This window comes from Calonectris borealis, chromosome 23 (genome assembly GCF_964195595.1).
Source record: "Calonectris borealis chromosome 23, bCalBor7.hap1.2, whole genome shotgun sequence".
Taxonomy (NCBI): domain Eukaryota; kingdom Metazoa; phylum Chordata; class Aves; order Procellariiformes; family Procellariidae; genus Calonectris; species Calonectris borealis.
In genome coordinates this window covers 9,238,334-9,256,730 of record NC_134334.1, presented here as the reverse complement: position 1 = coordinate 9,256,730, position 18,397 = coordinate 9,238,334, and the positions used below count along the sequence as shown (strand labels likewise).

The 18,397-nt window shown below is 52.4% G+C and overlaps 2 protein-coding genes across 8 annotated transcripts; one reads left to right on the top strand and one right to left on the bottom strand.

Moving 5' to 3' along the window:
* The first annotated feature begins 54 nt into the window (after positions 1-54).
* On the top strand, positions 55-13,611 carry DNAJC16 (DnaJ heat shock protein family (Hsp40) member C16). 7 transcript variants are annotated; one of them, XR_012677098.1, is made up of 15 exons: positions 55-335; positions 1,279-1,345; positions 2,278-2,608; positions 4,068-4,252; positions 5,605-5,709; positions 6,311-6,469; positions 6,846-6,976; positions 7,220-7,403; positions 7,583-7,765; positions 8,029-8,105; positions 8,578-8,658; positions 8,762-8,860; positions 9,312-9,482; positions 9,918-10,835; positions 11,130-13,611. XR_012677098.1 is itself a non-coding variant. In XM_075172616.1 (14 exons), exons 1-14 carry the CDS (start codon positions 169-171, stop codon positions 10,312-10,314), a joined length of 2,334 nt encoding a protein of 777 aa, XP_075028717.1. In that variant the 5' UTR covers positions 55-168; the 3' UTR covers positions 10,315-13,611. The 7 variants fall into 7 exon arrangements, 6 of the variants coding, with proteins under 6 accessions (XP_075028717.1, XP_075028716.1, XP_075028720.1 ...); XM_075172616.1 differs by having other exon boundaries at positions 9,315-9,482; positions 9,918-13,611; XM_075172615.1 differs by having other exon boundaries at positions 9,918-13,611.
* Positions 13,612-13,822: 211 nt separating this feature from the next.
* Positions 13,823-17,494, bottom strand: AGMAT (agmatinase (putative)). Its single transcript, XM_075172623.1, has 7 exons — positions 16,711-17,494; positions 16,364-16,566; positions 15,530-15,578; positions 15,198-15,393; positions 14,675-14,854; positions 14,332-14,416; positions 13,823-14,214 (listed from the first exon to the last, which is right to left on the bottom strand). The coding sequence occupies exons 1-7, from the start codon at positions 17,346-17,348 to the stop codon at positions 14,141-14,143; spliced, it is 1,425 nt and encodes a 474-aa protein (XP_075028724.1). The 5' UTR covers positions 17,349-17,494; the 3' UTR covers positions 13,823-14,140.
* Between the last annotated feature and the right edge of the window lie 903 nt (positions 17,495-18,397).

Sequence of the window (18,397 nt, the reverse complement as noted above, 5' to 3'; positions counted from 1 at the left end):
CACCGTCTCTATGGTGACGGCGGGGCGGGCGCGCCGGAAGCGGCGGCGCAGGGTGGGTGAGGGCGGCCCGTCCGCGGCCCCCGCCGGTCGCCGGTCCCCTCAGCGCCGGTGTCCGTGACCCCCCGCCGAGCCCGCGGGGCCTCCGCCGGCCCTCTGCCCGCCGGAGCCATGGAGCTGGGGCGGGCGGGCCTGGCCTGGGCCGCCGCCCTGCTGCTGGCGGCCCTGGGAGCGCAGGCCGCGGCGGGGGATTTCGACCCGTACCGCGTCCTGGGGGTCGGCCGGAGCTCCAGCCAGGCCGACATCAAGAAGGCCTACAAGCGGCTCGCCCGGGAATGGTACGTGCCTCCCCTCCGCCCCGGCCTTCCCCTGGGCTCTGATACCCCCCGCCCCAGCACCGGGGCGGGACGGACACGGGGACACGGGGGCAGACACACGGTGTCGTTTCGCGTCCTCTCGGTTGACAGAGCTAGGCCGCTGCGCTTTGAGGAGCGGGTAACGCTGCTGGGTGGTGGCATTTGCCACCTTACCTGGCTGTCCGTGCCAGACGAGGCTCAGCAGGCGGTCGGAGACGAGCACCGGCTCTTCCTCACAGGCCAAGAGTCATCCCAAAACCAAGCAGACACCTTCACGCTAGCAATCCGTGCTGTAAAACCCTCCCAGAGTCTGGCTACGGGGGAAAAAGTTCTCCCTGACTCAGCTGGGAACCTTTAATATGCCAGTATCCAGGTCTAGGTTTGACACATCGATGTCCAAGGGCAACTCGACCCCCATGCCAAAGGGAAACGCGTTGGATCCACAAATGTTGTGCCCCTCGCTTCGGTGATGTGTGCTGAGGAGCAGGCTCGAGGCGTCGCCTCGGAAAATAGGCTCACCCGGAGCTTTTAGAGCCTGCATAGTTTTTCCTGAGACATCCCCAAGGGCTATGACTGGAGTATTTTACAGGAAGAACGCGGTAGATATGTAGGGCAGCGGCCAGGGGATGCATCACTGTAGCAGGTAGGAAAGATACAGGCTTCCTCCTCCTGGGCTCGGGCTGTTGGCGACAGGTCGGATGGAGGGACAGGTCTGCAGGTGCACAGCACGCGTCCCAGTGCTGCGTTTTGGGATGGGGTTTGGGTAGGGAGAGCGCGTGCTGGGTATAAAATCTGATCTCGGCCTCAGGGTGCTGCCACACGCCCTAACTGTCTGCATCCCGCTCGCCTCTGAACAGAGGCTGACAGCTCGCTGTGCCCCCCCAGGGAACTGCTGACTCCCTTTTCCTCCGGTTCTGCCTTGTAGGCACCCTGACAAAAACAAGGACCCAGGAGCAGAAGACAAATTCATCCAGATTAGCAAGGCCTACGAGGTAACACGCTCTTCTTGCTGAACTCGTGCTGTCGTTAGAAGTTAAGTGACCTTATTTTTCTGTATGTGGCTTTGTGCTTTTTCTGCGTATGTCTACATGGGAAAGGTGCTCGACCTTGTGGAGGCGGACACTATTGACCAGAAAAGTTTCCTCTGCTTTCTTGACAGAGGGCCGCTAGATGACACCAGTGTGGCCTCTGTTGCAAGTATTTTGCTACGGGTCTGCCCTGTTCTCACTAAAAAGCCTCAAATGAGGGAGGAGCAGGTATTTGCCAAGCCCCGCACAGCTGGGCAACCGTCTTGTCCGTATCACATGTACATATAAGCATTTTGGGGTGATGTAAGCAATGTTAATCACCGCAGGGCTTTAGTTGCTTCAAATTATTCTTTGCATAAGTGGTTATTTGCACATTGCTCCTGCACAGCTCTTGAAATCAGCTTCCCCAGTTTGCGGCGGCTGACCCAATGCTTCCACAGCAAGCGAGCTAAGCCCACAGAAATAAAGCAATTCCTCATCTCCCAGCCGAAAAATGCAGTTTCTGGAGCTTCTGCTTGGTAAAACTTTCGGCGCTTTCTGATCCACTGAGAAAACCCTCAATGTTCAAGTAGATGCCAGCAAAAGCCGCTCCAGAAAAGAGCATTAATGCTCAGACGGCGTGACGTTCAGGCTGAAGGAGCAATTGGTGTCAGAAACGGGTACAGCAGTCTTGATTTACAGGCTCCTTTTCTTCAGGCTTTGGCTTTTTTTACCCTTATTTACCACAGCAAGCCCGGAGGCGATGCGATAGTTCCCTTTTCCAGGATATTTATCCCTCCAATGCGCAGCAAAGGCTGCACATTCCCTCGTAGCCCGTCCTTATGCAGCTGCAGTTATTTACTAAGGGATTATTGTCATGGTTTCAAGCCATCGTTCTTCTATTGTCTACTTCCCAGATTCTCTCCAACGAGGAAAAGAGGGCAAACTTTGATCGCTACGGAGATGCCGGGGAAAGCCAGGGCTACTCTCAGCACCAGCATCGCCAGTTCCACCACTTTCATGAAGGCTTCTATTTTGACGAGTCCTTCTTCCATTTCCCCTTTAATTCGGAGAGGCGTGACACCTCTGATGAGAAGTATTTGCTCCATTTTTCCCACTACATCAATGAAATCGTGCCAGATAGTTTCAAGAAACCTTACCTCATTAAAATAACCTCGGACTGGTGTTTCAGCTGCATCCACATTGAACCCGTGTGGAAGGAAGTCGCTCAGGAATTGGAGGCGCTGGGTAAGGATGAGGCCGTTTAGGCTGGGCGTGTGTCCCTCGCCCAGTGAGGCTGCGGCAACTGCCTTCAGCTTTGGAGGACTGTGTTTAACCTGTAGATTTCCTCAGGGATTTATCCTAAGGCTTTTCTGAATGTTACTAACATCATAGTCAATGAGACTACCTGTTAGAAATGAGGAAAAAACTAGTCCCATATTTCACGAGGGCAAGATGCCTTTTCTCCTGACCATACGGCTAGTGGCTTAGTCCAACGCTGATGATCATAAATGATGGCGTGGCTGAGGGCCAGTCGCACCACCATGAGTTTAGGCCACCAGTGTAACTGCTGTGTTGCTCTTTGTCCTGCACTTGGATGGCTTTGATAAGCAAAGATCCCTGCAGAATATGTCCTCGACTTCAGGGCGCTACCATACGGTGAAGTTTTCAGACTTACTGAACACATTTGGGTGCCAAGGAGGTATTTTGTACTTGTCCCTCCAGCCTCAGCTTCCTTGTTTTCCCTGCAGATGTCATCTGCACGTTCTTCCAGAAAAACACAAACTCGACAGACAGCAGGAGACAAAGGCATTGTAGTTCCTGCTTACTGGGGTTTTTCTCCTTGAGGTTTTAATGTAGCACATTGTCGTGGTTTAACCCCAGCCGGCAACTAAGCACCACACAGCCGCTTGCTCACTCCCCCCCGCAGTGGGATGGGGGAGAGAATCGGAAGAGTAAAAGTGAGAACAGTTAGGCGTTGAGATAAGAACACTTTAATAATTGAAATAAAATAATAATATAATAACAATACTATGTAATGAAAAGGAAAAGAACAAAAAGAGAGAGAAATAAAACCCAAGAAAGACAAGTGATGCAAGTGAAAAACAATGGCTCACCACCAACCGACCGATGCCCAGCCAGTCCCCGAGCAGCAGCCTCCCGGCCACCTTTCCCCTAGTTTATATACGGAGTATGACATCATACAGTATGGAATATTCCGTTGGCCGGTTTGAGTCAGCTGTCCTGGCTGTGCCCCCTCCCAGCTTCTTGTGCATCTCCAGCCTCCTCAGTCGGTAGAGCTTGAGAAGCTGAGGCGGCCTTGACTTAGTGTAAGCACTGCTCAGCAACAACTACAACATCAGTGTGTTATCAACATTATTCTCATGCGAAATCGAAAACACAGCACTATACCAGCTGCTAGGAAGAAAATTAACTCTATCCCAGCCAAAACCAGGACACACATGAAATACCAGTGGACAGAAAAAAAGAGCACAGTGTGTTCTCTCTCTCCCTAGATAAAGCTATGAATTTTAAATATAATCTTCAAGGATTGCAAAAGGAGGAAAGTATAGAGTTATGAGGGACAGTCCCATGCACAACTCCCGAGCAGGGTGCTGGGCAAGGGAACAGGTCTTCATCCTCAATTTTCTACTAGGCGTTTTGCATTGCTGGTGGTCTTTCATGTGAACCCGCTCTCCTTTTTCAGGAGTGGGAATCGGAGTCGTTCATGCTGGGTACGAAAGGCGCCTCGCCCATCACCTCGGTGCACACAGCACACCCTCCCTACTAGGGCTCATTAACGGGAAAATAACCTTCTTCCACAACGCTGTCATTCGAGAAAACCTGCGGCAATTTGTAGAGAACCTTCTGCCGGGCAATCTCGTAGAAAAGGTACGTTCTAGTAAGAGTGTCACGTGCTGCTTCTCATGACTGACTGGATATTCATCTCTCCTTAGCTGTTTCAGTGGCTAATCTGTTTAATTCAGCCCCCGAGCTGATCTGCGTCATGAACGCGAGAAGATCCGACCAAGGCTGGTGAAGCAAGGTGTTTTGAGAGCTGTAATTAACAGCTACAAACTCTGGAGCTGTCAGAAGCGATGGCACAACGCGGCTCCGTAACACTTCTCCTTGTGAAAGGGCTAATCCCGCTACTATGCAGCTACGCAGGCAACTTTGTGTGCCTGCTGCTCTCCCAGTTGGAATACCCCACGGCTGCCAGAGCTGTACGAAAGCTATCCCTAGGTTAGGAATCTGTGGTCGTGCCCTACCTGCCTGCTGGATTTCACTTCCCTTCTCCTTTCTCGGGGTTTCATCCAGCAAATTAAGGACCACTCACTAACTTGTAGACATTGTCTGCTAAAACTCACCCACACAGAGACCCGTCGTTTGTTTCGTCCAGTTTTGATTCAGACCTTTGAAACTGGAGCCAGCAGCGCGAGCCCTTTCAAAGTTACAGGTAAAACCTCCTGCTAGATGAAAAATTCCTGCATTTCAGCCTCGCTCAGTTATTTTTGGCAGAGTCCTAAAGCACCCACCTGCCCTTTCAGTGCGATGTGGCCAGGTCAGCCCCCACAGCGCTCTTGCCTGCTTGTCCTCTGCCTGGAGCCTTTTTTACCTCACCTTGTTTTCCCCTGGGGTCTTCAGCAAGGGCTGCCTTTCCCAACGGACTTTGACCTGCTGTGCTCCGGGTATTTGAGTTCTCGTCCCAAAAGCAGGGTCTGCTGTCCCTTTCCTTAGCTGAAGCAGCCATTTCATCTCCTGCAGCCAGGCATTCCTCAAAAACAGAGCTAGCAGTCAGCTCTCCTCTCCCTGCAGGCCCCTAAACGAGCTGTGATGTCCCTTTTATCTCATTCCTCTAGGTCAAAGAGGTACTACAGCTGAAACAGAGCAGCTTTGATGGAGCTCACGGGTGCCTGTTAACCCTTGGCTTCCCACTATATATAAAGCATATGACCCCAATGAACAGTTGTGAGACTGAAAATGGCATCAGCACTGACTGGAAACAGCATCGACAGAGGATGCAATAACTAAGAGGGTTGGTGGGGGTCGAGACTGATGGTTTCAATTAATTTCCTCCATCAAAAAAGCACAGGTCAGGCATACCTGTTGGAAAGACAAACCCACAGTCTGCTTTCTTTAACACCTGGACAGCTTTTCCAGACTCGTTCAGTCACCTAATTGTATAGCATTGCACGTGTCTAACGGCTCTTGAGGTTAAACTAATGTGCTGATTCTATTTAAAGATTACAGATAAAAACTACATCCGCTTTCTCTCCAACTGGAAGAAAGAAAACAAGCCCCACGTCCTTCTATTTGATCATATGCCAGTTGTGCCATTATTGTACAAGGTAATGCGATTTCTATTGCGGCATTGTTGACTTGCTAATAAATCCAGCTGTTCCAAAAGAAAATGCGATATTGCTGTGAGCAGAGGTGAATCGACACCTCTAAATACTACTGACCAGTTCTAAGAGAACAAGTTGATTTGTGTTGGTTGAAAATGGCATGGCCAGATGACAGACTTCATTAGGAGATTGTTTCTCTGTCCTGCCATGGGTGTAACCTTAGTTGATGCAAAGGTGTGGGTGGGTTTCGGAGGTAGTGGCAACAGAGGCACGTACTAACCTTTATCGGTAACGAGAGAATTTTGCGGCACATCTATTTTGTGTCACTGGAAAGCCTGTTTCCCAAGAAACCCCCGCTACCATGCAAAATGTCAGGTTGTAAAATAAAGCTGTGGATCCATCGAGGCTCCCTGGATGACAATTACAAGAATGCAAACTGCAGTCCAGCGAGGGAGAGGAAGGGCTTTTACCTCTTGCAGTGCATGCCCGATGACATTTAAACAGCAGGAGGTATTCTCAAAGCAAAGTCACCACAGGCACTTGGGGGAGAAAATGTTGTTTGCTCTCTAATGTAAACACGCGCCGGTGCTTTCTTCCCGTCCAGCTGATTGCCTTTGCGTACCGAGATTACTTGTCCTTTGGTTATGTGTACGTCGGACTCCGAGGCACTGAAAAGTTGTCCAGCCAGTACAACATCAACGTCTACACTCCTACCATGATGATCTTCAAGGAGCACATCGACAGGCCCGCTGACGTTGTGCAGGTATTGCTCAGAGCCCTCTCTGAGAGCTTATGTGAAACGAACGCTGAGGTTTTCTGACCGAGCTTGCAATGAGAGTTTGGTCAGTGGCGCATTTCAAAGTAAAGAGCATTCATTCTCAGCAGAAACTCGGGCTTCCACAGAGGCAGGGAGCAACTATTAGGAGGGAGGAAGCTCAGTAGGCTTCAGCTGTGGTGTCTGACCTTTTGAGGAGGGTGGCTGCAGGTAGCTTCTCGGTCTCAGGGCCTCAAAAAGTCTCGGGTGATTTCAGCGAGGACCGTGATGGCTGACAGCCTTCCCCAGGCTGCAGACAAGAATGTCGCAACAGCTTTAGTCTCCTCTGCTCAGTACTGAACTCTGCTTTCTTTGTCCTCACCAGGCACGAGATATGAAGAAGCAGCTCATTGACGACTTCCTTTCCCAGAATAAGTTCCTCATGGTGGCCAGACTCACGAACCAGAGGCTGTTCCAGGAGCTGTGTCCCGTGAAGAAGTCTCACCGTCAACGGAAGTAAGGCTCTGCGGGTGACACGTCCCCCTGTTTTGTTCCCCGAGGCTCTGGGGCTGCTCCTAAAGCCACCTTTTGTTTGATTCGGAGGGAGAAGGGAAACGCCTGCATTGGATCGTGCTGTGTATCCGCATTGTTTGATAGGTTTCTGGCTCTTTGGGATCATTCTGGCTAACAGAAAGGGGATGGTCGTTTCCTCTCACGTCCAGAGTGGCTCTTAATCCTCCATCTCATTGTGTTGCCTAGGCACTGTGTGATCTTACTTACCGGAGAAGGCGATAAGTTTGCCGAGGCTTACGAGGCATTTTTGACTTTTGCTGTGGCCAACACAAAAGACACGCTGAAGTTTGTGCACATCTACAATGATCGGCAGCCGGAATTTGCAGACGCCTTGCTGATGGATGAGGAGAAGTATCGGGGAAAATCAGCTGTGAGGGTTTCCTTTTTTTCCCCCCCTTCTTTTCATCTGTCATTCTAATTCACATCACTTTATGTAGGATGCTATACCTTCATCTGATACCTAATTCTGGGCAGTGATTGGAAGCATAACATCTGTCTAGTAAAAAGTACCTTCCTCTCTGACATCTGCGATGTTATTGGCTCGTCCAGGTGGTCATTTTGGAGAGACGCAATAACGCAGGGAAGATTGCCTATAAAACCTTGGAGGAGGCCTGGCAAGGCAGCAAAGAGGACAACTTCATCCTCCTGGATCTCCTGGACCAGCTGAGGACGGACCCCGGCCTTCTCTCTTCAGAGACTGTCCTGGCAGACTTAAATGACGAACTCGCTCCCGTAAGTGCACGGCCTTTCCGGCTGCCTAACAACTGCGTTACCTTTTTGGACAGTCCCGTTGTGGTCATTCACAGGCATTAGTTATATTTTAAAATACCAAGGCAAGATTCTTAAAGGTTTTCTCGCTCATGGGTGGAAGCTGGTGCCATGCTCGTGGCACGCTCCAAAGCTGATTCCGCCCATTCTGTTTCAGGGGTGGGAGTCTTATCAGGGTCCTGGATAGCGGTTTTGTCTAGCTTTTTTCTTTTTATCTTTTTAAACAGATGTTCCTTATCCGATGGCTCTACTCCATGCTGGATTATATCTCGGACTGCTGGGACAGTTTGTTTCATAGTAACTGGTATGGATTGGGTGTTAATGAGTCTCGATAGGGAGGAGGATTGCTGCTATCTTGTTCAGATGTGTAGTAGAACCAGGTTCTTATTAACAGGAATTGAGAACGTAACCAAAACACATAGGTGCCTGTACTCTCTGGAGATTTAGGTGACGAGCGCTGACACCACAGCGATGTTAGCTTCTGCCTCGAGTACTGGGTACTTTGGTCTTGAGGCTGAGCGTGGACGTTACGCTCCTGAAAACACACATCAATTGTTGTTTTTCACCACTTCCCTGTCACCTTATTTTAAAATGGATCCATTTTTGTTTTCCTCCTTTTTGGTGGGAGCAGGACAGCGCTCAAAGTCTTGATCGTCGTTAAGGCCCCAGGAAACGAGCTGAGTTTCTGGGGAAACTTGAGGTAGATGGGAACTGAAATTCGAGCAGAAACTGTACAACTCACGGACCTGATTGCTGTTTGCAAATCTTCCCCTCAGGCGAGAAATGATGCCGCTGCTGTCCCTGCTCTTCTCTGCGCTCTTCATTCTCTTTGGCACTGTTATTGTTCAGGCTTTCAGGTGAGCGCACGCCAAAACGTCCTAGGGGGTCTTACAGTCCAGCCAATAGCACCTCAATCCAATCTGGTGCCTTAAACACACACAAGATAATCTTCCTTTGCAGTGACTCGAGTGACACAAGGGACTCTCCTCCATCTGAGAAAGAAGAAACCGCTGCAAAGACCGAGAAGAACGATGCGAGCTTCAGCAAAGAGAGTAACAGGTTCCCTCTCTAATTTCTCCAGAAACGTTTTCTGCGGAAGCATTGCTTGGGGAGCATTGCGCAGAGAGCACGCACAGAGCACGTTAGGTGGACAGCAGAGAAGTGCCAGCATTGCGCGGACAGAGCGCAGTCACTGCGCCGCAGTCAGTGTGGGCACAGCGAGGCAAGACGCAGTGGTGGTTAGCCAGGAGCCGGGCCAGCAAGGACAGGGGTGTACAAACTTAATTATTAATCAATTCCCGCTGAGTTGTGCCCAGACAACATCCTCTGGGGAAAGGTAAAGCTCTGACCGACTTGTTGAAAGAGATCCAAGTCTGGCCGCTGCACCGATTAAACTGGCTTTAGCTACAGGGCACGGTGTAAGGAGGCAGGAAACGAGTTCGCAGTTGCTCCATCCTCAGTCGCTCCCGGTCCTTCGTTCCCCTTTCACTCAGTCACTGTTTTATTGCAGCAGGATTCCCAAAAAGGGCTTCGTCGAGGTGACTGAGCTAACGGACATCAACTATAACAGCAACTTGGTACGCCTGAGGCCAGGTCACATGAACGTGGTCTTGATCCTGTCCAACTCGACCAAAACCATGCTCCTCCAGAAGTTTGCCCTGGAAGTCTACACGTTCACAGGGTAGGCTGGGCCCCTCTCCTGGGTTTCTCTTACTGTTTTAACAACTTGTGTAATGCTGCTCTGATGACAAGTTAGGAGTGGTGTTGGCTCAACTGCCAGGAGGGAATGCTTCTGGCAAGCAAAGCAGCCTCCATACTCATTAGCAGCAACGAGCCGCCGAAAACCGAGCAGCCTTTCCCGGCTGTACTTGGTGAAGGTGACCAGACAGGTCTGGCGCTGCTGCTGCTTTGGCTGTACCCACATTTCAACAAACGTAGAGCAGGACAGTGCTGCATGCGAGGTAACTGTCACCTGCGCTGGACTGGGTTAAAAAAAAGGAGCTGTGGCGACACAGCTCTGCGCCTGCCCTTGTTTACAAACGCTTACCTGTCCGGTAGGAATCCAGCCTGACTTGGGAGACGTGCTAATCCTGCTTCTCCTCTGCTCTTCCCCCAGGAGCAGCTCTCTTCATTTCTCCTTCCTCAGCCTGGACAAGCACCGAGAATGGCTGGAGTACCTGTTAGAGTTCGCGCAGGATGCGGCCCCCATCCCAAACCAGTACGACAAGCATTTCCTCGAGCGCGACTACACGGGCTACGTCCTGGCTCTGAACGGCCACAAGAAATACTTCTGCCTCTTTAAGCCTCACAGATCGGGGGATGAGGGGGGAACCCTGGGATCGTGCGAGGATTACGACTCCTCACTACACACGGAAGCCAGAGGGAAATCCTCCTGCAGCCCGGGATCTAGATTCATTAAAAACAAATTACACAAATTGTCCTTTTGGATGGAACGCCTCCTAGAGGGTTCCTTACAGAGGTTCTATATCCCCTCGTGGCCCGCGCTAGACTGAGGGATTTTAAAGAGATTCTAACGGACAAACTTTTTATGAAGATGACAAGGGATAGCTCTTTCCAGGAATACACAAACAAGCGTGACGAATGGACCTTAGGTTTTAGATGAACTCTCCTAGGGCCGGCGACTAGAAAATATCTCCCCGTGTCTGGAGCCCGGGAGCGCGGCCATGCGCACCAAAATTCCCTCCACCTACTCCATGCGTTCGGATGCCCTACTACCGAAGAGCCAAGAAGTTTTTCCCTTCTTGTCCTGCCGCATCTGCTTCTCAAGTCGCCCCCGTTCCATCTCTTGTTTTGCCTCGGTTGAAGAAAAACCCGTGACTTCTCTGCCGCGGTGACTCGGTCCGGACCGAACGTGGCCGGTGATGCAGGTCGGGTGGTGGTCCCTCCCCTTCCCCGTGTGCTTAGCCCATGGTGCATGGTGTGACACTGGCAAGACCCTGCAGACCCTCCCAGGCCCTGCCTTCCGAAAGGCCTCCTCCCACCGGGCAGTCGTACTTTATCGGCTTTCCCCATGGTAAGTGATCTAGAGAATGGTCAGGAGCATCTCCCTCGTAGCAAACCTGTAGCTGGGACTCGCCTGTGGTGCAGGCTGGTAGGTGATCTGCATGTTTCATGCTCCTCGTGTCATAGTTCCACGTGCAGCTTCACCGGCTAAACCATAACCGGGGAGGGAAGGGGTTTTGCACAGCCGTAAATACTGTAAAGGTGTTGAGCCATTTAAATGTCACATTGATTTTTCAGATGCCTTTCTGCTTCTGTCGATTTTAGACGATGTATCCTAGAGCCATAACTTTAACTGTGTCCTCAGATTGTAGGCGTGAGCTGCTATGAGCCAGTAGATGTGTAGAAGAAACTCTACCTAGCTCCTAGGGAGTCGGTCCGGGCTCCTTTCAAGCACCCTTACGTCTGTAGTACAAACCAACCTTTCTTTGTATCAAGGAACCTGATTCTTCAACGATTGTATTCTTGAAATGTTGCCCCAGAAGTGCTGTATCATCAGACCATCGCTTATGTGTGAAACTCCTTTTGGTTTAGGCGCGGGTTTAAGATGCTTGGTTTCAGCCTCTCACCTGCTTCCTTCTTGCCACAAATCTTTGTTACTCAACATGCAGGCTGCTGCCTCGGTTTTCGGTTTGTTTGCGTTGGGGGGGTTTTTTGTCTTTTTGAATTCATAGGTCTGTGTGAAGCTAGAACAGTCGTAAAGTGCAGAGTTTGGTTTATGCTTTGCTCCAGCAGTGCTCCAACAGCCACTTTCAACACTGCGGAGGGAATGGGTGGCCCTTTGTAAGGCGGAGGGAAGGCGAGCAGCAGACTCACGGCTGCTTTCCACTCCTCAAGCGATAAAGCAAAGCAGCAGGGTTTCTCTTCGTGGCCAGGACTGAAATCCCGTGGGGTTGTTCTTCCTTTTCACTGCTTCAGGGCAGACGCCGGAGCTGGTACTTGCTGCTCCTCCTCCAGCCGCTCTGCGCAGGACCCAAGCCCCCGGCCGTGCTGAGTCGCTGTTAGGCTACAGCACTGCCCAAGCACGGGGGGCTGAGCGGGGTGGCCTTTGCCATAGGGTGCTGAACCTGACGGTAGAGCACTTGGTCGAGCACGTGGTGTTAATTAAAAACTCACTCGGCCCTTGCTGCCTTAGTTACCATCTTAGTGGAGCAGCCAGGTAGTAGGAATAACTATGCCAGTCTCTGAGCTAGCTGCCGATCCCGTGCAAAATCCGGGAATGCTCAAGTCATTTTACTGCCTACATGACCTAGTTGCTCACAAACCCTTGGCTTGCTGCATTCCTCCCCGCCCTGGGAGCAGCTTGGCGTGCTTCGACCACCACAGGTATCTCAAACACCGTGTATAATGTACTTCCAAATAAAGGCTACGATGCTACCAACTGACCCTATGTGAGGTTACTTAATTTTAGCTCAGTGGACTCTGAGCTCGTGCTGCTGCATGAATGAGGCACTAGAGTAGAGGGAAGGAAGGAAGGCAAGGTCTTCTCCCTGCCAAAGAGCTCCAAGGCGCACACGTACTGCTGAAATAGAGCGGGAGGGGGAATGAAACGCTGGCCTGACGCTGCTAGACTTCATTTTCATTGGGCTGGAGCAGTCGCCGTAGCACTCTTGTGTTTTTCCCGCAGCTTGCTGTGCAGGATGTGGCTAGAATAAGGTTGTAGCCCAGTGGAAGGCTCCACATAACTTTTTAAATGTTTGCAGAAGCAAAAAAGGATATTCTCTAGGTCTCTGCTGTCTCTTCAGCTAGTCAGAAACCAGGAGAAAACCCTTGACACGTTATAAAACGTGCCTTAGTTGTGCTACAGCAAGGGAATTCAGCCCTGCCCCGAGTAAGAAGATGAGGCCTTATGGCCTTCAAACTGCAGTTCATGCGCTGCACACCTGCTGGAATCCATTTTTAATTTTCTTTTTAGCACAGGTAACCTCCCCTTTTAGACTGAGTTTTGTTTAAGGAGTGCTTGCAGCAGTCCACCCTTGCCGGCTGTGGCTGGACAGGAGCACAGGAGCACAGCTCCTGTTCAGCTGTAACTCTGCTCTTCACTGCTTTTAACCAGGTCAGACTAACTTGGCTTGCGTCGCTGTTTCATGGAAAAACTTCTTTCATGGGCTGAAGCAAACACCAAACTGTTCTAAACCCCTCGTTTAGTTAGCTTTAGCGTCCATTGTGGAGCACCGGGTGCTTGCTTTCTCGTAGAAGAGCGTGGTCGGAGGCTGCTTACGCCTGAGGTCTGTCCGCCCTCTCCCAGCCGTTGCGAGCCAACACCCCCCGATAATTTTCTAACATGCCCGCCTCCAGCGGTGCTCGACCCATATCGTAACGTCTCATCAGCGAAACGCACTTGCGGTTCATTTATGCACATGGTGGTTGGTAATCCAAAGATTGAGGAAATTCAGTCCTAATGCACTATTCTGGTGAAATCCGAGCAATCGCACACTGCTCAGAAGCTGAAGCAAAGGGATGCAGGCCCCCAGTCTAAAGGTTGTACCAAAACTCCTCTCTGTACCGAGCGTGGTGGGCAGCAGCCGTCCGTGGCTGCCTGCCTCCGCAATGCCGTTCACCGAAAGCCTGCCAGGAACTAGTGCACTAACGCAGCCTGAGAAGTAGGACTGAAAACTAAGTACATATTTTGCACTTTTGATACTGGGACGGGGGGGAGAATTAACTTATTTGGCAAACTTGTCTTTTTTATTTTGGGGTTTTTTTTGTATTTGTGAACAGGCACTGATGTCATTTTGTTTTAAGACGATTACAGATTCGCAACCAAAATAAACTATTTTAATGTGTGATGAGGTGTCTCTGTGTTTCCATGTACAAACTGACCACGCCTCCGCGTCAGCTCAGAAATTCCAGGGGCAATTAAACCGCTCCTGCCACAGGAGATGCCTGGTTATCCCCAGCAGGAAATTCAGTCGAATATCCCCCTACGCTCAGAACGAGCCCCAGGCCGCCTTCGGCTGCCCTCCCTTCCTCTACATTCATTGTCCTGCTGCTGTGTCCTATTGGGAGAAACCTTTTCCCAGTGACGGTTTTGCCGTGAGCCCCTATGAGCCAGGTGAACGCAGAGGCGAAGTGCCATTAGCCTCATCCTTCCCTTTCCCAGGAAAAATCAAAAGCTACAGAGACCAGTAAATGGGCTGTTCAAACCCTTTTGCTACCCACAGGTTATCAGCCTGAAATTACCTTTTCTAGTGGTAAATGGCATTTATTCCTTACTGCAAAGCCTGCGTTTGCTGCAACTGGCTGAGGAGAACAGGACATGGAAAGCCTCGGCTGAGGTCGGAGCTGCGTTGCCCCCGGGGCAGGCGGGAGCTGCCCTCACATTGTCGTCACCCTGGGGAGAACGCACAGCATCTCGAACAGCAGGTTTGCCCCCAGGAGGGCTGTGTTACCTGTGAAAAGACACAAAGGGGGAAAAAAACAAGCCATGAATGCCCAACTGCTTTCACCCACGGCGGTCAGCCGCCTCTGCCAGGCACACGCCTTACTCTCAACCTCCTTAGACTCACCGGAGACATCGTACATCGGCGCAACTTCTACAAGGTCACATCCCACTACGTTCAGCCCTTTGCAGCCACGAATGATCTCCAAAGCCTAGGAAAAAAAACAGTTCTGGGATCAAGAAACTCGTCTGACCCAGCGGACTGGTCGGGGCTCTGCTTTCCTCATAGGCAGCTAAGGAAACCCAGCCTACAAGACCAAATCACATCAGTTCAGCATTTCCCTTCCTCATTACCACTACGAAATGCTCCCTGGCCTCCCTAACTATTTGCTTTGCTGGTGGCACGACCTCCTTTAATGGGACCAAAAATGTCCCCTTCCCACTGGGAAATGAAGCCGCGTCCCCCTTACCTGCGCAGGTGTGAGCCCGGCTATCTCTGGCGTCCCGGTGCCCGGAGCGTACGCGGGGTCTAGCGCATCGATATCGAAACTGATGTACACCGGCTGGGCCCCCATCTGCTTCCTCACCTCCCCCATCAGCGGCAGCAGGGACTTCCTCCAGCACTCTTCAGCCGGGACCACCCGGAAACCCTGTGGGCGCAGACACGCAGGCGCCCGCTCAGGGAAAGGTGGGCAAAGCGGAGCATCCCCTGCCCCACCGGGGATTTCTGCCGTGATAAATCCTCATCCCAGGGCCAAGCTGCAGAGGTGCACCTTGAAGCCCCCTCCGCTCACCCCCCACTTTCTTATTCTCTGCTGAGCTAACGGCTTGGCGCGCCGGGAGCATTTGTTCTGTGGGCCAAGCCACCGGCATGGGACAAGATGCAGAAGAGACATCTCTTTTCCTGCTGAAGCGGAGGGATATTAATGACATGGGAATATTAATGGCAGGGAAAGAAAGCAGCGCTCAGCGCATGCCTGTGGCTGAGCTTACCTGGTCCCGGCAGTACTCGTAAGGATCGGGGTCATAGGAGGAGCCTCGGATACCGATCTGGACCACACGGCTGCAGTCCAGCAGCCCTTCCTCCACGCAGCGCCGGAACGGGGTCCCGTGGTAGATCTCCTCCCCCAGGGCTCTGTCTCCGGTGTCGGTGTGGGCATCCACGTGCACCAGTCCCACGGGACCGTGCCTAGTCGAGACACGGTGGCCATGTTAATCCCCATCCTGCGCGCAATGGCCCTTCCTACACTGTGGACGGCAAACCAGGAGCCTTCCCAAGGCTCCTTCCCAGGTCCTTGTTCTACATCTCCAGGTCAGAAACTTACTTTTCTGCCACGGCCTGCAGGATGGGGTATGTTATGGTGTGATCTCCACCTGCAAAAGGGCAGGGAAGGGGGTGTAACACACTGCAAGAGGTGCTCAGCGCTCAGTACGTTTGCTCCCAGGTGATTTTTCCCCCCTTGCATTTATTCAGCACTTGTTTATACATCCCAGGGCTTCATTCCCTACGGAAAACCTGAGGCTCCTGGGTGTAGGTTGCTTCCTCTCTTCTCTTCCCTCCTCAGAAAAATGGGAGGACCAGAGATGCATGACTGCCAGCAGGCCCAGCCCGTGGAGCAGGACCCTTGACTGGGGTTATAAATAGGTGCTTGAGTCACTTCTGAGGACGCTGTAACTGCTAATTTGCCCCACGTTACTATACGCACGCGCTTCATTTAGTGATGCCAAGCTGCAACAGCTGGAAAATTGAACACATGTCCAAATCACGCCTGGTGCAAAGCAGCACACTGCCGGACACCCGCTCAAGCTTGAAGCTTTTCAGAGGGACATGAACTGCTCTTGCTGTGGGTCCTGCCCACCAGGACACCAGAAGCACACTGCCGATCGGGTTCGTGGTTGAGCTGCAGGCTGTGCACTGAAACAGTCTCTTGGCTGACCCATTCTCCCCATTTTTGACACAAAAGACATCACTGATGGCAGTAATTTCAGCAGAGAGCGTGTAAATTTACCCATGATTTACCCATGATTTAGCACAACATCCCGTGCAGAGGACGGATTCATCGCTCACCTTCTACCATGTTCAGACTGAATGAGGGCAGGAGAGGGCGTTTGGACGAGCAGGGATGCGGCGGCAGGGCAGGGAGACGCGGGGTCCTTACCCAAGGTGAGGGGCACGCAGCCAGAGGCCACTATCTTCTGGTAGGACTCTCGGATGAGGCGGCAGCTGTCGGGCAGGTTATAGAGGTTCACGTTCACGTCCCCGATGTCAGCCACCTGCAGGGAGTCGAAAGGCGCTGCCCCGGTGCTGCCGTTGTACCTCCTCACCATCGCCGACTCGGCCCGGATCTGGCGCGGACCGAACCTGGGGAGAGAGCGCGGCCAGGGAAAGCTGCTGGGCAGTTCCCGACACCAGCACCGCGCACCCAGCCTCCTCTCGCGGGAGGAGAGCCATGCCGGCCGGCCGGAGCGAAGCACCGGCTCCCCTGGCACTGCGGCTAGCCCTTACCTGGCTCCCGGACGGTTGGACGTGCCCGTGTCTAGAGGGACACCGACGAAAGCTGCGTCCAGTCCCTCCGCCGATGCTTGAACGGGCAGTTTCATCATGGAGCAGACCCCCACAGGCCGGGCCACGAACAGGGCACTGGGGGGCACGTTGAACTGCGAGCCCCAGCGGCAAGGGGCCCCGTGCCCCGGGGCCGGGAGGAGCCCCGCGGACGCACTGGGCGAGGAGCCGGAGGTGGCCAGAAGAGCCGGGGGCCACAGGCTGCAGCGTGGGGCAGCCGCTGCAGCAGCCGCAGACAGCTTGCGAGCATGGAGCCCGGCTTCCCGGGGCAGCAGCTGGCTGCAGCCAGCCCAGAGCAGGCGCCTCATCCTGCCCCACGGGCTCCGACCCTCTGCCCCACGCGGAGTGGAGCGAGGGGTGCTGCGGAGGCTGTCCCGTCTCGGCTGGAGTGCCGCAGCCGGGCAGAGAGCCAGCCGCCTCCACCATCCCTCCCTCCGCCCTCCCCGGGGTTCAAAGTGCGGCCGGACACCCTGCTGCTCGGGGAAGGGCAGAGATTGGGCTCGGGCCTCGCGTTCCCCCTCCCGGCTGCCCCCTTTCCGCACGGCACAGTCCGCTTCCCGGCAAACACCAGGAACAAACATGGCAGCAAGGGGCTTCAGCTCAAGGGTCTCCAACAAGAGCCTGCCTAGAGATTAGCACGACAGGGCAAGAGGGACGCGCTGGGAAATGTTCCAGTTTTGCTCCCCTTGGGCATTTGCAGAAAGTAAGGCAGCATTTGTTGCACTAACAGCTTATACTTTTAAACTGCACTTTACAAAAGCACCCAGAATGCTGAAGAATCATAAAAATGTCTCATTAACGAAAGGCAGGCAGTGAAAGAGGACAAAAAAAACATCTAACCTCAGCAGAACCGCAGACAGACAAAATGCAAGCAAAGGAGAAGCAATAATGGGGATTTAAGAACCAGAGGCGGTACTGCAGGACAAGCATTTTAGGCCATTTTTGAGGACAGAGAGATGAAATGAGATGATTTCCAGGGGAAGCAAGTTTCCAATGTCTGGAGTTAACCAGCACGGATCAAACCCTGGTTGGCCTAATAACGACATGCTTGAAATCAGATGGCTCCGGCTCCTAATTCTGCTCCCTACTCGTGTAGAGATTGGACCCAGGAGGAAAATCAAGGGAAAAAAAACGGGGTATGTTCACAGCAGAAAGCCAGCTCCGCACAGTTGGTTTGGATATGGAATATGTGTGTATTCCACGCCCGGTACTGCAGGGATGAGGAAAGACTCGGCATGTTAACAAGCGGAGCTGCGCCTCGCTGAGCTAACCAGCTCTTACTGGCTCAGAGAAACAGCAGAACAACAGAGAGAGGTCAGAGCAGAGATCTACCAAAAAAGCATCAGTATTTACTCTTCAAAAAGCTCCAGAGACAGTGTCCGGGGAACTGGCCTCGCTGCTGGGTACAGGGGCACAGAGCTCACAGGAGAGCGCATGCACAAATTCAAGGCAGCCATCCCAGCTAAAAATGCACTGCAAGAACTCAGTATCTAAGAAAAAGCAGCAGCAGCTTCGGTTAGGGTCAGACCAGGATTAAAAAGTCCTTTTTCTGCAACTTTTTGCCCGAAGAGCTCATTTTCTGTGATTCCCCAGGCTCTGTGCTCTTTGCTGAGCCTTCTTCGCAGCCCCA